This window comes from Triturus cristatus, chromosome 2_1 (genome assembly GCF_964204655.1).
Source record: "Triturus cristatus chromosome 2_1, aTriCri1.1, whole genome shotgun sequence".
Classification (NCBI taxonomy): domain Eukaryota; kingdom Metazoa; phylum Chordata; class Amphibia; order Caudata; family Salamandridae; genus Triturus; species Triturus cristatus.
The window spans coordinates 1,051,208,560-1,051,228,576 of record NC_140581.1 but is presented as its reverse complement, the minus strand read 5'-3'; the positions used below and the strand labels follow the sequence as shown (position 1 = coordinate 1,051,228,576).

The following is a 20,017-nucleotide window of genomic DNA, read 5'->3' as shown; positions in this document are numbered from 1 at the left end:
TTAAATTAGTCCACCCACCAACCCGACAGGTTGTAGGAGAGGGGTACAGGTGTAATGGTTTAGCGTGCCAGTTTAGGACAGCTTGCAGGACATAGGCCATGTAGTACTTTGGAGATGTGGTAAGTCACATACAGGCAGATCCACCCCTTGGGGGGAGGGTACACAGGTGACTGATGGCAGGGCATGGGATGCAATGAGCAACAGAAGAAATTCAAGAGAGGATGTTTGGAGGGCAAGTGAAGGTGAGAATGGGGAAATGGAGGAGGTTGCAGAGTGAAAGGGGAGGAGTGAAACAGGTAAGATGGTTTGAGAATGGCTGGGAAGAATGAGCTGTATGGTTATGATAAAAGTTATATATTTTCATTTATTTATTGTTAATAAAGTTTAACTGTTGCAACCATGTCCTAATAGATTGGCCTTTTAAGCTTCTAATAAAAGCGTGGACATGGAGAGAAGTTATTGCGCGAAAAGTGGGGTGTGTTGGGCCACCCACACTGAAGAGCCTTGATGTCGCTGGATCTACTGCAGTGGTAGCTAAGGCCCAGGAGGAGGTATGACAGGCTGAACCTGCTTGTGAAGATCTTGTGGTCCAGGATCATTGGTGAGTTACGGTGTATTTAACAGGAGCATCAGACAGACTATCTGTTGTTTGCATGAATTACTGTATCAATGCTTGCCAAAGTCGATTTGGAAGAATAACGCCACCCTCTTCGACGGTCTGCAGCAGAACACTATTTAAAGATTTCAGGCCGCTTAAACCCTGTATTTTGAAAAACACTTCCGCCTGATGATGATTTTTATGTTATTTAATATTTAAATACTCAATGCACAGTGTTTATCACTGGTAGCCTGGCAGTGCACTTCAAGTGCGCATCTTTTGTGCTGGGCCTTATACACATTTTTATTTATGAAGAGATTCCGATCTCGCTTGTTATAGATCTATAACTGTCAGCCACCATCATTGGCAAATATTGAGTCTTGGGAGCTTTGATTTTTTGGGGGATATTGCTCTCCAACTGATTCCTGTCATTGCATTTAGTTTAAAAAAATTACACCCTGTTGTGCAGGTGATGATGTGTCCCCATCCAAATTAAAAAGTACAAGTGAAAAAGAACAAGAGGAAACAAGCAGTTCTTAAACTTTTCTGCCTCAATCTCCCAGTCTTTCAGTATGCTGCATGCAAAACTGCAATTCTGACAAGGTCAGGTGGGCAAGCATTTAAGTATAGAGGTACATTTCATTCATTATCTGAATTAAAATATATTTTTAATTAAGAACAAGGATGCCGGGATGCAAGGCTTACCCTCGGAGTAAGAGGGCTGCATGCGAACGACTCTGCGCAGCACCAAAATCAATAATGCAATAAACAGACTGAGTGTGGTCATCCCGCTTACTACAACCTGGAATGTAATAACTAGAAGACTCACTTCAGAGACCTATTCAGTGGCGTAACGCAAAGTGATACCCCCCACCGCAGAATGTGGAGCTGGCCCCTCAGTCTTCCATATCCCACAGGTATACATTGCCTTAGACTGACTTAGTGCCCCCTAAAGGGCTAGGGGGCCCTAAATGGTTGGGGTACCCCGTACGCCGCAGGCCTGCAGAGACTTGTGTTGCGCCCCTGCATAGAGGATGTTATGGAGTGCCCCACTCTATTTAAAAAATGCACTAATATTCAGCAACACTTGTGGACCTACTGGTGCCATGACAGCATTTAGATCTGGGGAGAGCCCACAACATAATACTGGACAGAAATGAGATTTTCTGACATAGTGCTACTTCTGCAAACGGCTGCTTATGCTGTCATATGTTCAGGGTCGCACGAGACAAGCCAGCCCTATGTTTGCTGCACACTGGGAGAATCTTGTAGACAGAGATTGCAAATTTGACTACCTGGCGTTATCCTGTGCAGTGCAATCACTGGGATATTGAAGCTGCGCTATGTGTACCTGTCCTGGTCTCTCCGATGTTCCTGGGAGACTCTCCCACCTATGGACATTCCCAATGCAAAGGCAATGGCCATCATGGATTAGCCTTAGTATGTTGATTTGACGTCACCCAGCGCAATGGGGCACCATCGTTGTTATTCTTTCAGACAAACGTTCATTAGACATTGGAATCCAGACAAGAGGTTAGGCCTCAAGTGGTTTCTGGATAATTCTTTCTTGCTATCTTTGAGGAAGTCTGATTGCATCATGATAACTTGTTCACTTCTTGCAATCTTTCTTGCTACATAGAAAAGAGGCCCAAAAGTTTGAATTCCCTAGTTCTACACCACTGGTTCTGACAATAGGCCACACTTTTACTGCCCTTTCTCCTGCACAGACTCTGGGATAGCATTGCACCTATAAACCTGTATGAACTGTGCTGGCCCTCGATATAGTCATTGGCAGGGAAGGAGCCTTAGGGGTTGCTCTGTTTTTTTAGTTTGATTGTGATATTTCTCAGAGGCCACATCATGAAAACGAAAAGTGTTAGGACAGCCACATCAGCAATGGCTGATCAGGCTGTTACAATTGACTCTCTTGTCTCAGAACTGGAGACAATGAAACTCTCCATGAACAAAGTAAAAAGGCCACAACAGAAATTAATATAGGTGTAAACTATTGGTGCAGACCTCGCCACCATCAAAGTACAGCTGGACGATAATAGCAAGATTCTGGGCGAGCTAGATGAAAAGTTCATACCCCTTCCTGATATGACTGACGATGTGTGGAACCTACAACCAGAGGGTGATGACTAAGAGGATCACAGAAGAAGTCCTACCTTTGCAGCCCTGGGGTGCTGTAGAAGGATGAAGGAAGAAAATGTCTGCCTACTAGCTAAACTTATCTAATAAGTCTCAGGACAGACATTTACACCACTCCTCGAGTTCCAATATCCACATAGAGTCCAAGCTAAGCAGTAGACCAAGTGTAAAGAAATGCGTCTGTTTGCACGTTTATCCCCGCGTTTTTTTGGACTGATACTGCTGGTTTATCAACTTTCAATCAATCAATAGGGGTTTCTAAAGCGCACTACTCACCAGTGAGCGTCTGAAGGCGCTGGGGGGAGTAGGGGGTGAAGCTTTGAATCAGTTGAAGAGCCAGGTCTTGAGGTCCTTACTGAATGTGTGCAAGGTAGGGGAGCGTTGAATGTTCACAGGGAGCTCGTTCCATGTCTTTGCAGCGATGTAGGAGAAGGCTCTCCCGCCTGCTCTGTTTCTGCGGATGCGGGGGACCTCTGCCAGTGCGAGGTCGGCAGAGCGGAGGTTACTCTTGGGTGCGTGGAAGGAGACTCTCTCATTGAGGTATTTGGGTCCAATGTTGTTGAGGGATTTGTAGGTGTGGGTGAGGAGTTGAAGGTCACCCTCTTCTCGACGGGGAGCCAGTGGAGATTTCTTAGGAGTTGGGTCATGAGTTTGTGGCGCGGTGTCCCGAGGACGAGTCTGGCTGCGGAGTTCTGGATGGTCTGGAGTTTGTATAGAAGAATTCTGTTGATTTCGGCGTAGAGGGAGTTGCCATAGTCCAGTCTGCTGGCTATGAGCGCATGGGTGAAGGGCCTTCTGCAGTCGGGGGGGATTCATTTGAAGGTCTTGCAGAGGATGCGCAGGCAGTTGAAACTGGCAGAGGCGACGGCGTTGATCTGGTGGCTCATGGAGAGGGCAGAGTCGAGGATGATGCAGAGGTTTCGTGCGTGGTCTGTAGGGGTGGGTGGATTCCCGAGTAAGGGGGGCCACCAGGTGTTGTCCCAGGCGGAGGTGCAGGGTCTGAGGATGGGGACCTCGGCTTTCTCTGAGTTGAGCTTCAGGCAGCTGTCTTTCATCCATGCTGCGACGTCCTTCATTCCTTCCTGGAAGCAGAGTATGGTGTCTTCGGGATTCTTCATTCGTGAGTGAGAGGATGAGCTGGGTGTCATTGGCGTAGGATACTATGCTGAGCCCATGCTGTCTGACGATGGTGGCGAGGGGGGGGCATGTAGATGTTGAAAAGCGTGAGTGATGATCCTTGGGGTACTCCGCAGTTGATCTCGGTGGGTTCGGAGAGGAGGGAGGGAGACTGATCCTCTCTGTTCTGCCGGAGAGGAAGGATTGGATCCAGTCCAGGGCGGCTCCTTGTATCCCTGCTTCGGGAAGTCTGGCTGCTAGCATGTGATGTGAAACGGTGTCAAAGGCTGCAGAGAGGTCTAGAAGGATGAGGGGCCGCAGTGTGTCCCTGGTCTAGTAGCATGCGGATGTTGTCAGTGGCGGCGAGGAGGGTGGTCTCGGTGCTGTGGTTGCTGCGGAATCCCGACTAGGATGGAGTTATCTTCGATGAAGGCAGTCAGCTGAGCGTTTACGAGCCTCTCGGTGACTTTAGCCCTGAAGGGGAGGAGAGAGATGGGCCGGTAGTTTTTCAGGTCCGTCGGGTCGGCCAAAGGTTTTTTGAGGAGGGGTTTGAGAGAGCATTGAGGCCTGCTAATCAAATCTCAGTACCACTGTTCTAACCCTATACCAAAGTTATGGAAAATTAGCTACACCTAATTGGCAAGGACTGATTTACTCAAAAGACCCTAGTATATGGTCCCCAGGGTTCACTGACAAAATATCAACCTCAAAAATATAGATGTAAAACATACTGAAGTAAAAATATAGAATGCAAAAATATCGACTACCTATACTTAAACAGGTAAGTACAAAAATATCAAGAAAAAAATCGATGTAAAAAATATATTTGTGCAAAAATATCGATTTTAATAAAATTAATTGTATTTTTTTAGATTTGATATACCTTTGAACAAATATAACAAATAAACTTAATTAAAAAAATTTAAACACACATACATAATAATTAATATATATATATATATATATATATATATATATATATATTTACTTTAAAACAATTAATAAACGATTAATTTGAATTTATTTTATAATTTTACAACTATTTAAGAATCTACAAATATATATATATACCAATAACATAAAATGTAATAAATAAAAAAATCTATTAAAAATTAAAACATTAAACTATTTAAAAATCTATTAACTTAAATTTCCCACTACAGTCTGTGCAACAGTAGGGAAAGTGTTGGATAGCGGAGGGGTAAAAATGACTATTCCCACTCCAATGAGTGCAACAGTAGGGAAAGTGTTGGATAGCGGAGGGGTTAAAATTACTATTCCCACCCCAATAAGTGCAACAGTAGGGAAAGTGTTTTATATCAAAGCGGTGAAAATTACTATTCCCACTCCAGTCAGTGCAACAGAAGGGAAACTGTTAGATAGCGGAGGCAAACATTTTACTATTCCCACTCCAGTCAGTGCAACAGTAGGGAAAGTGTTGGACAGCGGAGGTGTAAAAATTACTATTCCCACTCTAGTAAGTGCAGCAATAGGGAAAGTGTTGGATAGCGAATGGGTAAAAATTACTATTCCCACTCCAGTAAGTGTCAAAGTAGGGAAAGTGTTGGATAGCGGAGAGGTAAAAATTACTATTCTCACTCCAATGAGTGCAGCAGTAGGGAAAGTGTTGGATATCGTAGGGGTAAAAATTACTATTCCAACTCCAGTGAGTGCAACAGTAGGGTAAGTGTTGGATAGGGGAGGGATAACATTTACTATTCCCACTACAGTCAGTGCAACAGTAGGAAAAGTGTTGGATAGCGTAGGGGTACAAATTACTATTCCAACTCCAGTGAGTGCAACAGTAGGGAAAGTGTTGGATAGGGGAGGGATAACATTTACTATTCCCACTACAGTCAGTGCAACAGTAGGAAAAGTGTTGGATAGCGGAGGGGTTTAATATTACTATTCTCACCCCAGTGAGTGCAACAATAGGGAAAGTGTTAGATAGCGGAGGGGTAAAAATTACTATTCCCACTACTAGAAATGTAACAGTAGGGAAAGTGTTGGATAGCGGAGGGGTAACAATTACTATTTCCACTCCAATAAGTGCAACAGAAGGGAAAGTGTTGGGTAGCAAAGGGGTAACCATTTCTATTCCCACTCCAGTAAGTGCCTCAGTAGGGAAAGTGTTGGAAAGAGGTGGGATAAAATGTACTATTCCCACTCCAATCAGTCCAACCACTAGGGAAAGTGTTGGATTGCAGAGGGATATCAATTAATATTCCCACTCCAGTCAGTTCAAAATTAAAAACAAACAAAATATTAACAACACACAAAACATATTTTAAAAAACAAACAAAAAAATATTTAAATATGTTAAAATATATATTTAATATTAAAAATAACAAAATAAAAACATAGTATAATGTTAAATACATATGACAAATACCTACAAATATCATATTAAATAAACTAAAAAATAATTTACAAACAACAAACTATTTTTAATTAGAAGATATGTAGAAACAAAAACATTTATTATTACATAAATTATTTTTTTTTATCTCCCACCTGATGATACCACACAATTCACAACCCGCATCTAAATTTAAAAAAATGTACATAAAAAATAATTAATCACCCATTAAAGAAATATTATTAATTAAAAAACAAATTAAAACTCATAAAAATTAATTCACTTCCCACACTTTACCCCTATAATCCCCACAACCCACGGCTAATATTAAACTGTACAAAAATTCATTACACAATTAAAACTTATTTTCAATTAAAAAACGAATAGTATTTAACAACTAATTTTAAAGTAAGAAAAATTAATTTACTCCCCACCCTTTACCCCTATAAAAGCAAAACACACACACAAAATAAGCAATTACCCGAATTAAATATCAATTAATTAATTAATGTTAATGATCAACTAATTATTAATTAATTAAACATAAATTACTTCCCACCCTTTACCCATAGAAACCCCACAAACCACACCTAATATTAATTACACAACTTCCATATTTAATTTTCAATTAATAATAATTACCAACTAATTATTAATTAATTAAACATAAATTACTTCCCACCCTTTACAGCTATAAACACCACAACCAGCACCTAAATTAATTACACAATTTCCATAATCAATTTTCAATAAATACATTAATATCAAATAACAACTAATTATTAATTAACCAAAAATAAATGACTTCTCACCCTTTACCCCTATAAACCCCACAATCCGCACCTAAAATTAATTACACAATTACCATAAATAATTACCAATGAATTAATATAAATTACCAGCCAATTAATAATTAATTAATAATAAATTAATTGCCACAATTAACACTATTAAATTAAACGAATAATAATAAATAATTTGTAATTTATTATAATTAAATTACTTCCCACACTATTCCCCTATAAACCCAAAACCTGCAACGGAACTAAAAAATGCAAGATTTAGATAAAATAAAAGTAATAACTATTAAAAATGTAACATATTTTTAAAAACATGAACAATTCTTTTACAAAAAAAATACATCACATATATTTAAAATATATATTAAAATACATAACACTTATTTAAAAATCGATATTTTAAACAACTATATTCTTGCAAACAATATTAATGACTTCTATATTTAAAAAAATTATATTGCTTACCTTAAAATCGATATTCTTGACCACAATATTCTTTCTGTCGATATTTCTGTGTCACGATATTTACAACTCGATATTTGTGTAAGTCGACATTTCTAACTCAATAATTTGTCTGAAAACCGGTCCCAGGGTACCAAGGGCATGTAAGGCAGAGTGTTCACCCTGGGCTGCACACTGTCTGTGCCCCCCTGCATGTGACAGAGACAAAATTGACCCCAGCTGCCACTGCAGACTGAAAGGGCAGTGTTTTACACTGCTAGTTCAACTTTGCCGTTACACCTAATGGCAAAGCCACCACTTCTCCCTTGAAGATATATGTGAGTCTTCCCTGAGGAAGGCCTATGGAGCCTTATGGCAGGGAGCTTTATATACCTAAGTAAGAAATGGTTTTAACATTTCTTAGCATCAACACTTCTAAATTGTCGTTTTGCAGTGGAAAAGTTAGGAGCCCCATTGGCTAAGATGAGGTTACCTGATGGCATCCCAGCCCGGTTAGCTTCTAAATGGGACTGCCTAACAAGGTCAAGTAGGCTATCAAATTAGTTGTGACATTAAATCCAACCTGATTCCCAGGCCAGATTTAAAGTCACTATTAAAATTAAGCAACTTTTAGAAAGTAGCCACTCTGCACTCCAGCTAGTACAGTGGCCTCACAAAGGCTCTGACACATAGATAGGTTTCTGACCACCTGGGAAGACATGTGAACGACTCTCAGACAAGGGAACATATGCAGTTGTCGCAGAGTGAGAAGTGACCTGTCTCTCAGAATGGCTTCAATGGCTCTCATAGCAAAGAGCAAAGATGAAGTTCATCCCTGCACCACGTGACAGGCACCTATAGGTGCCTGCCACTAAGTGTAGGGATCAACAGTGGGGCACCATATGTGCCCCCTAGGCTGCCATTTACCTGCTTTGCACCCATGGGGGCCCTGCTGAGGGCCTCCAAAGACATTTTCCCAATGCCTTTCTGTGTCAGAAAGGCCAGCACAGTAAGGCAGTGGGAAACTGCCATCGTAATCCCTCGGCTGGAAAAAGCCAGCCGAGGGATTGCTGAAGGCCTTCCGAATGGCAGATTCGGAACTCCTGTTTGGAATAATTTCTGAACGATTCCATCAAAATGCGTCGGTTGGTAATTATTCGAAACAGGAGATTACGATGCGGTAAGAATGGCTCCAACCAACGTTCGGAGACATTTCTTACTTGTTAGACCTGGCACCTTGGCGTGAGTCTCCCTTCCACTTTTTTGTCACTGTGCCTCATGTGTTTTGCTGGTGTTAGCTGCTCAGAGCACTGTGCCACTGCCAACCAGTGCCACAGTGCAAGTGCTCCCTATTTAAAATGTATATGTTGGTTGGATTCCATGATTGGCTTATTTGGTTTACTGTCAGACCCCAGTAAAGTGCACCAGGAGTGCCAGGGCTTGTAAATAGAAATGCTGCTGGTGGGCTTGCAGCACTGGTTGTGCCACCCACAGAAGCGGCCTGGTAAAATGTATCTAAGGTCTGCCATTGCAGAACCTGCGTGCAGTCTGGTACTGTCATGCTGACTGGGTAAGTGCACACACTTGCCAGTCCCTAAACCTTCCCTTAACTTCATATCAGTCACCCCTATGGTAGGCCCAAGGGCAGGGTGCATTGTAAGCATAAGGTAGGACAAGCCTGATGTGTGTGGCATGTCCTAATAGTGAATTACAGCCATAGGCCAGAATGGGCTGTTAGAATTGTTACATCCTATGATCCTAACAGACCCAGGGAACATGGTAGAAGTTCGAGTTTAGTATGCCTGAACTCAGAATAATAAAATACATCTTTTAGTAAAGTTTATTTTAATATTCTGTGTTTGCAAATACCACTTTTAGAAGTTGGTGTTTGCTTGCTTGACCATTTCAGCCCGCCTCTGCTATGATGTGTATCTGCCTATCTGGTTGTGTGAGTGACAGGGCTGGGGAAACCCAGAGGGGCAGGGCTAGGTAGCCTGTGGTGAATAAGAAGATTGGCAGTCAGATGGGTGGGAGGAGTACACCTGGGCTCTGAATAGGGTTGTGCTCTGCTACCACAATGCTGGCTCCACCTCCTGCGGAGCGGCTGATGTCTCTGCCCTGCACTCTGAATAGAAAGGCAGAGTCATGTCAACAGAGTGCTCAAGAACTGGTTTGGACTGGGCAAAGGCCCCTCAACCCCAGAGGAACAAAGGAATTAGGGGTATAAGTATTGGGACCCTGCTCCCAAGAAATTAGATTCTGCTGAAACAAGAAGAACCTCTGCCAGAGGAGAAGGAACTGGGAAAGCTGTAGGAGGAGTACTGTCCCTGACCTGGGGGATTGGCCTGCAGTGGTTGCCTTGCTGCTGAAGGAGAGGAGAAAGACTACTAAAGACTTTGCTTCAACTTGTGCTCTAAAAAGATCTCCAAAGGCTTGAACTGAGCTTGCCCCCTGAACGAAGTCCCAGGACCAGTGGACTTCACCCCCAGCTCCCCAGAGTCTTTTGGAAGTGCCTGCTGCTGTTGTTGGGCCTTCTGAGGGACTGCATTTCACAAGGAGCTGGAAGCGTGATGCAAGGAAGAGAAGCGTGCCGCCGTCGGAGCCGCTGTCGTCGCATCTCGCAGAGAGTGTCGCCGCTGCAGCCTCGCATCGAGCGGAAGCGTCTCGCATCATTCCGGAACTGTCTCGCAACGCCGAAGAAGCGTGTCGCCATCGCAGCCATCGTAGCTGTCGCATTGCACCGCATCGAGAGAAGAGTCTCGCATCGAGGAGGAAGCGTGTCGCCATCGCAGCCATCGTAGTTGTCGCTTTGCACCACAACCAGAAAAGCGCCTCGCATCCACGGAGAAGCGTGCCGCCGTCGGAGCTGCTGTCGTCGAATCTCGCAGAAGGGGTGTCGCCGCTGCAGCATCACATCGAGCGGAAGCGTCTCGCAACCTCGGAGAAGAGTGCCGCTGCCAAGGCCGCTGTCGTCGCATCTCGTCAAGGGTGACGCCGCTGTAGCTGACGCATCAAGTTGAGCCTTCTCGCAACATCGGAGAAGCGTAACGCATCTGGAAGATCCCGTCTTTATTCCTTTTGCACCAAGAACTTCAACGCATCTGCATCGCTGCAACACTTTCGTTGCCCTGCGTGTCGCATCTAAGGTACATTGACTTAAAGTGTCGCATTTAAGAACTTAAGAGAAACTAAGCAATCTTCTACCAACTAAGCAACCGTATTGTCTATTTTCAATCGTTTAATGGTCTTGTGATAATCCTATTTAAAGAATCCTTATTTTTAATATAAATACCTGTGTGTTGTCCATTTGTAGTGTTGTCACTTGGTTACTGTATGTGTTCACAAATGCTTAACCTATAACGCTCTGAGATAAGCCTTGTCTGCTCGCGCCAAGCTACCTAGAGGGTGAGCAGGGGTTATTTTAGGAGTGTAACCCCTTACCCTGACTAGAGGAAAGGTTCCCTGCTTGTCACAAGTACCTACCTGTGCCAACCAGAGAATCCGGATTCTAACATAACTGCATCGTAATCGGGCCCTTAGTGTCTTCTCCACAAATTCTATGAGCAGCTGCCAAAATATTTCTTACTCCAACTGTTGACAACCTTAGAACTTGGACTCAAGATAAGTATAATGTAAACTCCCTCTTCTCTTCCAAAGTGGAAAAGGCTCTCACCAGGCTCAAACTGAAACTTTATGAGAATGGGTAGAAACAGGATGGCTACTGGCACTTCATTTCTACAATGCCAGTGTTGAGCAATGCTGCTGGACATATATTGACTCATACCACTGAAATATCGTAGAGATTTACCTTCTTCATCATGAACTGTATTACACTGAGAGTAACCATTTGTGGATCGGAAAGAACGACTTTCTAAATACTCTAAACCTATCCTCATTGTTCGAGGAGCACAACGCCCAATTGGAAGAAGAGTTAACGCCTGACAAAGTCTTGGAGGCCATAAAAACCATGAACAATCATGTGGGTTTTGTCCCTGGTAGGATCTCTAAAATGCATATATGAAGATGTTACTACACTAATGTTGCTTACCAGGAATGAATGTGTTAAGAAGGTGTCTCTCTCCTTAAACATGAAAGGGTGTTTGATTGGTTGGAGTGGACCTACCTTACCAGAGTACTGAGGTGGGCTGGCTTATGACCAGATTTTAGTCAGAAAATTTGATATCTGTACTGAATGCCTAAAGCATCTATACACTGCAATAGCATAACATCAAACTTATTCCAATAAATTCATTTCTAATTAATGTGGACTGATAAAACTCATATGCCGCCTAAAACACAATTTGTTTTCACCCTGAAACGTCTAGGTCTGTCAATGTGGTCCTTCGTTTAAACACAACAAACTATTAAAACATCCAATTAGGACATTTAAGCACTGTGCACGTGCGAATTCCTGAGTGCTTAGTGAATTTAACTCGTAGTTCTGGATTGTAGTGCCAGATGTCAGTTGATATCACACAGAGTAAAGGCTGTTTATGGCAAAAGCAATCTTAAATTTCATTTTTTTTCTTTCCCTTCCCCACATATTGTTCTCTTGACGATTAATCAGAAATTAACGCATTTAAACAAGAACGTTTTAGCGTATGAGCGGTAGAATGTGGCATAGAGAAAGAAGCAAAGGCACAATTATTGGAAGTGCTGTGAAAAAAACCTGGAATATTAGTGTATTTTTGAAACCATTAGAAGTTACAACAGTGAACAAATTCTCCCAGAGTCATTAAACACGAATCTGTCTTTGCACTCGTGAGGTTTCATAAGTATGTGGTATGCCTAAACGTCCAGCTGCCGTGTCTCTAAAGAAAACATGGGCACATAGCTGTAAGCACAAGTTTCCCAAACAAAGGATGTAAAAATAACATACTCGGCACCCAGCTTGAAAATTTTCCGGTGTAATCCAATCTTCGAGCATTCTCAGAATTGATGCACCCTAGGTGGAAAGAGCAGACATGTGTTAAGACCTCGCACGCAGTTTAAAAACAATTAATTGACGGCAGTGACATGTGGCACATTGTGCTCCTAGGCTAAACTGCGTAGTATATGTTATGAGATGGCACGGTAACTGCACACAGAGCAAGAGCAAAAACAAGGCATAGGGCTGGGGCATGGTGCCAAGCAGCAAGGGACAGTAGGTAAAATATTCCCAGGCTTCCTAAAAATGACAATTGACAAAACGAGCACTGTTAGCTGGCGGGGCAAGTACATCCGTGCACATGCTGAGGGGGTAAATGGGAAACGAACCTAAAGTGGCCACTCCTCGGAGCTTCTCCAGCTGTTGATGCACTACCAAAAAGAGCCACTAGATGGCAAGGTTTCCTAGCTGTGGCCAAGACTTGCAAAGCTTCAACTATAGCTGTAAACATATTCACATCCATGAAAAGTAATAGCATGTGAACACCAAATTCAGGATTGAGTTATTTAAGTGATTATTTAAAAAGACATTTTAAAAGGCAAGAGATCCAAGAAAATGAGCAGGCCAAGCCATTTATAAATGTTTCAGCAGTAAACAAACTCCTCGCCATATAACATCGCTTTGTCACCCTATTTCAACTGCAACATTTGTATGCATAGATAATATTAATTCATAGAAATGTAATTGAAAAAGAAAATATACCGACTAGGGATCATAGCAAGGAAAGTTGCGCTGCCTCAACACAGGACTGATCGCCTATTTGTATGTGTTTCCACTATATAGAGTGCATAATGTACATGCCACAATTATGCAGATGACAGGCAAGTTATTCTAAAAATATAAAATCCCAACCTTCACTCCTCGACACTGCGCTACAGTCTTATTGATGGTCAGCAACTAGCTTAACCCCTTCGCCGCGGCACAAATTTTGCCACGGTGCTGGGGGGGTTCGGGGTGAGCGCGGCGCCGCCATGCTCGTGATGGAACCACTCCGTCATGAGCCACGGGTGCGCTGTGCTCATGACGGAGTGGTTCCGTCACGACTCCGCCCACTTGCATTGTTCGCCCACACAGGCGGGGAATCAGCGCCGCGTGGGCGGAGCGGCCGCAACGGCCGCAGCATGACGGAACCACTCCGTCATGAGCACACGGCGCCCGTGGCTCATGACCGAGTGGTTCCGTCATGAGCAGGCAAGGGGTTAAACTCAACTGTGTCAAAATTAATATCAAGACCTAAGAACAATGAAACAGCCACTACCCTACAGCTAACACCAAGACCTGCGAACAATGAAACAGCCTTTATCCCAAAGCTAACATCAAGACCTGAGAACAACAGAACAACCGCTATCCCACAGCTAACATCAAGACCTGAGAACAATGAAACAGCCTTTATCCCAAAGCTAACATCAAGACCTGAGAACAACAGAAAAACCGCTATCCCACAGCTAACATCAAGACCCGAGAACAATGAAACAGCCACTGCTCCACAGCTAACATCAAGACCTGCGAACAAAGAAACAGCCACTACTACACAGCTAACATCAAGACCTGAGAACAATGAAACAGCCTCTATCCCACAGCTAACATCAAGACCTGAGAACAATGAAACAGCCACTGCTCCACAGCTAACATCAATACATGAGAACAATGGAACAACCACTATCCCACAGTTAACATCATGACCTAAGAACAATGAAACAGCCACTACCCCACAGCTAACACCAAGACCTGCGAACAATGAAACAGCCACTACTCCACAGCTAACATCAAGACCTGAGAACAATGAAACAGCCTTTAACCCAAAGTTAACATCAAGACCTGAGAACAACAGAACAACCGCTATCCCACAGCTAACATCAAGACCTGAGAAAAATGAAACAGCCACTGCTCCAATGCTAACATCAAGACTTGCGAACAATGAAACAGCCACTACTCCACAGCTAACATCAAGACCTGAGAACAATGAAACAGCCACTATCCCACAGCTAACATCAAGACCTGAGAACAATGAAACAGCCACTGCTCCACAGCTAACATCAATACATGAGAACAATGGAACAGTCACTACTCCACAGCTAACATCAAGACATGTCTATGGCACCCTCACTGTTGGGAATAAATGATGTCCCCCTGCTAACGAAATTTAAACCTATAACCATTACTGAAGTATTAGAAGGCTTAATCAAGATCAAATCAGGTTCTCCAGTAGACCCCTTTCCTCCCTGATCCTGCACTAAGATTATTCCCCTATTTACCAATATATTAACTGTTATCTTTAACATGTCACTAGAGCAAGCCAAAGTTCAGACTAGGTGGAAACATGCTCAAGTCAAGCCTATTCTTAAAAAACCTTCGGCTGACCCAAATTTACCTGTTAACTATCGTCCCATCTCACTGCTACCCTCCTTTGAGAAGGTATTGGAGCATCTAGTTAATAAACGTCTCACTGCCCATCTTGATAACCATGGTCTCCTGGATCTTTCACAATCGGGTTTCCGAGCTGCCCATAGTGCGGAGACTGCGGTCGTTGGGATTATCTATAACATCAGGCTCACATTGGATAAAAGAGAACCAGCAATCCTGGTTCTCTTGGATTTGTCTGCAGCCTTCGATACCATCTCCCACAGTATCTTGAAACATCGACTGTGGGAGGTAGGCATCAGAGGGAAGGCCTTAGACTGGTTTGAGAGCAATTTGGCGGATTGCTCTACTACCGTCCTTGTAGATTCAATAGCCACGTGCAGTCGTCCAGTCACTGTTGGTGTCCCACAGGGCTCCATTCTCAGCCCTATGTTGTTTAATCTGTATCTTACACCTCTAGATGGTATTATCAGATCATATGGCTTTGAGACTGTGTCATATGCCAATGATACCCAATTGCTTGTCAGCTTTGGTCCTGATTACGTTGGCACACAATTTCGTTTCAAGAGCTGTATGATCCAAATAAACAACTGGATGAGTGGAAACAAGTTAAAGGGTACAGACCATGAGAAAAGGACCAAATGCGTACCTTTAGGGTTATCTGGCAAGAGTCTGGCGCACATTCACCTATTGATTGACTGGGATGGGTCAATGGGTCGTCAGTGAATGATGAAGGCACATTGGCAGTATGGTGTTTTGGTTTCTTAGAAAGAGAATCGTATTGTACATTGTGAGGCAGAATGACACTATCAGCTCCAGGGTCGGACTGGCCTTTAGGGCAACCAGTCAGTGCCCAACCGGCTGCTGTGATAGGTCTGTGTGAGGGCCGTATTTTCTGGCTGCTTGTGAGTCTGCTTTAAGGTTAGCTAGGCCAGTTTGTACTGTAGATTTCCCTGATATTATAACAAACATTGCCTGCTGGAAGCTCAGGTCCATGCAGCCTGCCATACCTTGCAAAACACTTACACAGCATTCTTTACAATTTCAAAACAGCACCACTTTGCAAACATGGCCACTTATTTTTAGCTCTTTAATTCACTAACGGTGGCCACTTCTAGGTTAGTGCGTTGGTCTATTGCCTGTCCCAATCTGACCTTAATCCGCCCTGAATGACGACAGGACTGACACTTGAAGACCTGAAGATAACAGGAACATTTCATTAACAAAAGCTGGCCCACCTTTTTTAACTTTGCAAGAGTCACACTTACCAAAGTTTGCATTTTTTTGTAACTATGCAAAGTGGCAGATTTTATAACTATGTGAAGCCCAAAAAGATACTACATACAACATATACAATAAAAAGCCACCAATATGCAACATTTAGAAAATGAAAACATCAAACCAGCATAGGAAGCCACATAGATGCTGCAGTGAATCCTTTAGAGGCAATCAATTTACTAAAGGAAGCAACGCAGTTTCATTGTGATCCATATAAAATGATAGACAATGACTTTGGCAACATGAAAAGTTCAGTCACCAACAGTTATATGATTTTAAATCGTGAAAGACCATGCAATCATCTATTTGAAGCAAACTGAAACTATATCATCAATTGTTGTAGAGTGTCATTGAATAAGAGCAAGTAATCACATTCACTACAACCACAAACTTACAAGGCGACCTCCAGGTTAAAGAAGTTACAAGAAGAAAAAAATACAACAGATTATATGCTCCCCCAAAAAGATTTTTCTGGTGATCCTAGATTGGTTATCATACAGTCTCATTATATAAGGCCAGTGCAACAACAGATAGTATGTCATGCACCACTTACCTTGCTGTATGAGATACCATCAAACACAGATGTGATTTCATTTGGAGTAGAAACATTGACCACTATAGGGTGTGAAGACTGCAAGGCATCATCTTTCATCACCGGAAGCACGTCATCACTTAACACCTGGTCTAACTGAAAAAGAAGGATCAATTGTGAAATGGTGCTCCAGCAAAATGTGGCTGATAAAAACCATTGCAACACTATATTGTTCGATTACAGCAATAAAAGAACTGATAAGCTAAGCATTTACCTGAATGAGTCAAAGACCATGCTGAGAAAATATATGATTCTTTTGCAAGACTCCCACCTGCATTTGTTAGAGGCGAAATTACTTACTTACAAAGAAACGAGTAACTTTGAGAGTCGCAGACTCATGTCTAAAATAAGTAGTTACAAAAAATTAACAAAAACCCATAGGTATACACTCTCACAGCTATTTAAATCAGACATTTCTATACATACAATTAGGGCTGATCACAAGTGGCCCTGTAATTGCTTTCTGGCTGAAAACCCCTGCTTTCAGCAATAACTGAATTACAATTTTCTAGGTTTTACATCATCCAGAATTACCGGGTGAGGTACAACGCTGGCACCGTTTTTACCAACGAAAACGTACAGTTCAGAAACAGGGCTATTTGTTGCTCAGTTAAAGGTATCTTCTACAATGACCCACTAAATCTTTCAATTCTTCAATGAACAGTAGTTGCTTAGTGTCCGCACAGGCTCTGTATTTATTCATGTGATACACTGGTCCACATAGAATGGCAGAAACTACAGAACTATACTAAATACAAGAACAAGATCTCAGAGACAGACACATCTTCAACAAGAGTTACTTATGCATCAATGAATGCAAGGTGAAAAAACCCCAAAACAGCATCCTTTATTTCGATTTGTCTGAAGAATTAGGGGTAGTCCATAAATCATGTTAGGAACGTCGAGAGCCCAATTATGCTAGCCATCCATTCTCTAATGCTGCTTCCATATCCACAGGGATCTAGGATTACAGCTTCACACACACAGAAACATGATTCAGCCCTTCCTCCAAACCAACATTTATTATGATGCTTCTACCAGGTTGGTTTCAACATCCTTCGCTGGACAGAGCCAAAAAAGCTGATGGGGGCATTGTTTTATTCTCAATGATTCCTTTATGTGGAAATGGTTTACACGTTCACCACTTATCAGTGCCTAACTGTGGAGATTTCCTACACAGGATCTAAACTTGAGTCTTAAGATCCTTTATTGACCAAAAGGCAGTAAAACATATTCGCTGACAAATCCCTTGATCATACGATTGACCGACTCGTATTCGCTTGAGAACAGATTTTTCATGGAGATTTCAATCTCCAATGGGGGAAGCATGAGGATACTCTCATGTCAGCACTAAATTCATTCATACAGGGCAATGAGTTACAGCAACCTTGCAAACTACTACACCCGAGTGCCCCATGCCTGACGTGAGCCTTAGAGCACAAATGAATCTCTACAAATGTGTTGGAATTTTGGTTAGATGACTATTTTAGACCTAAAAAGTCCTGAGGGTAGGGCAGCATCTGCATGCTAAATATAAAACGGATATGGTAACTCCCAGAGACATCGAATGTATTGAAAACAACACTTTGAAACCCATAATTAGCTCTGCGCACATATCTCACAAACCTAATGCTAATATCTCCTCCTTAATAGAACAATGTAATAAGAAAGCCAGCATCATTGACAAGCTTTCTGCAAACCATACACGATCTAAGAAAGTAGAACATTGGTACAATAACAATGTAAACAATGTATGAACAACTTTATAGACCTCCGAGGGAAGGTGGAGAAAATCCCCTATTTCCTCACACCTCCTCCAACTCAAATCAAATAGGACGTCACTATGTCAGGCACAATCATCCCTCAAAAGCTAAGGAAGAGAGAAACCCACCCAAGGGAATTATCCCAGGTCCTCCAGATTCGATCAAATGGGACCCCCCCACTGACCCTACTGATTCAAAATGCAGTGAGCTGACACATCGCTTCTCCAACAACATAAAAGCGGCAACCAGAAATGATATAGCCCTAACCACATTGCCTTTTGAAACACATTAATATCAATCAAGCACAAAGTTCACCTGGTATAATGGATTATAATCACCCCCCCCCCCTCTGCCACTGATACAACAAAGTAGTTGCCAACATTGAGCCATCCAGATAACCTTCTGTTTACTTACAGGCCTCCCTAAATCAAGACAAGCTCTTCTCAAACCAGTTCTCCACAGAGTTGGCTGGATTATCTCTAATAAGAAGGAGTTTGAGTGTATTTGCTGCCTCCCTTGAAGGCCTCTTATTGAGCGATGTTTCAGCTACAGAGCAGCATGCGTTCCATCAAGGCATCACCTGAACTCCCCTGAATACCTGAGTCAAACAAATCAGGTATTCGAAGGACTCCTAATGACTGACCCATTGAGGTAATGCTGGAAGTGCTCCACCATCACATATTAAAATGGCCTCCTCAATCTCACTTGCTAGGATGGACCTCAAACACCACCTGAGTAAGTTTTCTCATCCAACTTGAAACCATTTAGAGTGGCAGCTACGTTAGCCCTCCTCACTTTATCCCCATCTCCTGGTTTTTCTATTGTGGTTTTGTAGCCGCTTGCTCTCTCACTCACTGTAACCTCTTTATGGGATGTGTTTGATTTCTCTGCTATGTTTTGTACTTAAATGAATGAAAGGAAAATAAGATGTGTAAAGCGCGACAATCACCAGGGGTATATCTAGGCGCTAAACAGAATCTGACAGGCTGAGAAGATCCAGAAGATGACAGGATTATTTGGAAAAAAGCAAGTTTTTAGATCTTTCCTAAACTCTAGTAAATTCGTTTTTAATTGTAGTTCTGCAGGAAGAGAATTCCATAATCTTGGTGTGCATAAAATGAAACCCATCCCACCCCAGTTGGCTTTCTTAAATCTGGGGATTACCAGATTTCCACTTGTGGATGATCGCAATGAGCGTGTTGGGATATATTGATGAAAATGCTGTATAACCCCTTCGCTGCGGCACGAATTCCACCGCAGCGCTGGGGGGGGTGAGGGATGAGCGCGGCGCCGCCATGCTCATGACGGAACCACGCCGTCATGAGTCACGGGCGAGCTGTGCTCATGACGGCGTGGTTCCGTCACGACTCCGCCCACTCTCTATTTCGCCCGCACAGGCGGGGAATTAGTGCCGCGTGGGAGGAGCGGCCGCCAACGGCCGCAGCATGATGGAACCACGCCGTCATGAGCACACGCCGCCCGTGGCTCATGACGGCGTGGTTCCGTCATGAGCACGCAAGGGGTTAAAGTAGTCCGGGCCAACAGCATGTTGTGCCCTGAAGGCAATGCAGAGTGCTTTAAACTGTATACGTTTGTCAATTGGGAGTCAGTGTAGTTGAATGAGTGCTTGA

General features: G+C 42.8%; 1 protein-coding gene across 1 annotated transcript in view; it reads right to left on the bottom strand.

Annotated features, from left to right (window-relative positions):
* ENPEP (glutamyl aminopeptidase) overlaps positions 1 to 20,017 on the bottom strand; it is a 299,623-nt gene that overhangs the window by 106,403 nt on the left and 173,203 nt on the right. The window contains exons 7-8 of the mRNA XM_085635692.1: positions 16,585 to 16,719; positions 12,345 to 12,410 (exon numbers count right to left, since the gene is read on the bottom strand). Of these exons, the coding sequence (XP_085491818.1) occupies positions 12,345 to 12,410; positions 16,585 to 16,719 (201 nt within the window). The remainder of the gene's footprint in view (positions 1 to 12,344; positions 12,411 to 16,584; positions 16,720 to 20,017) is intronic.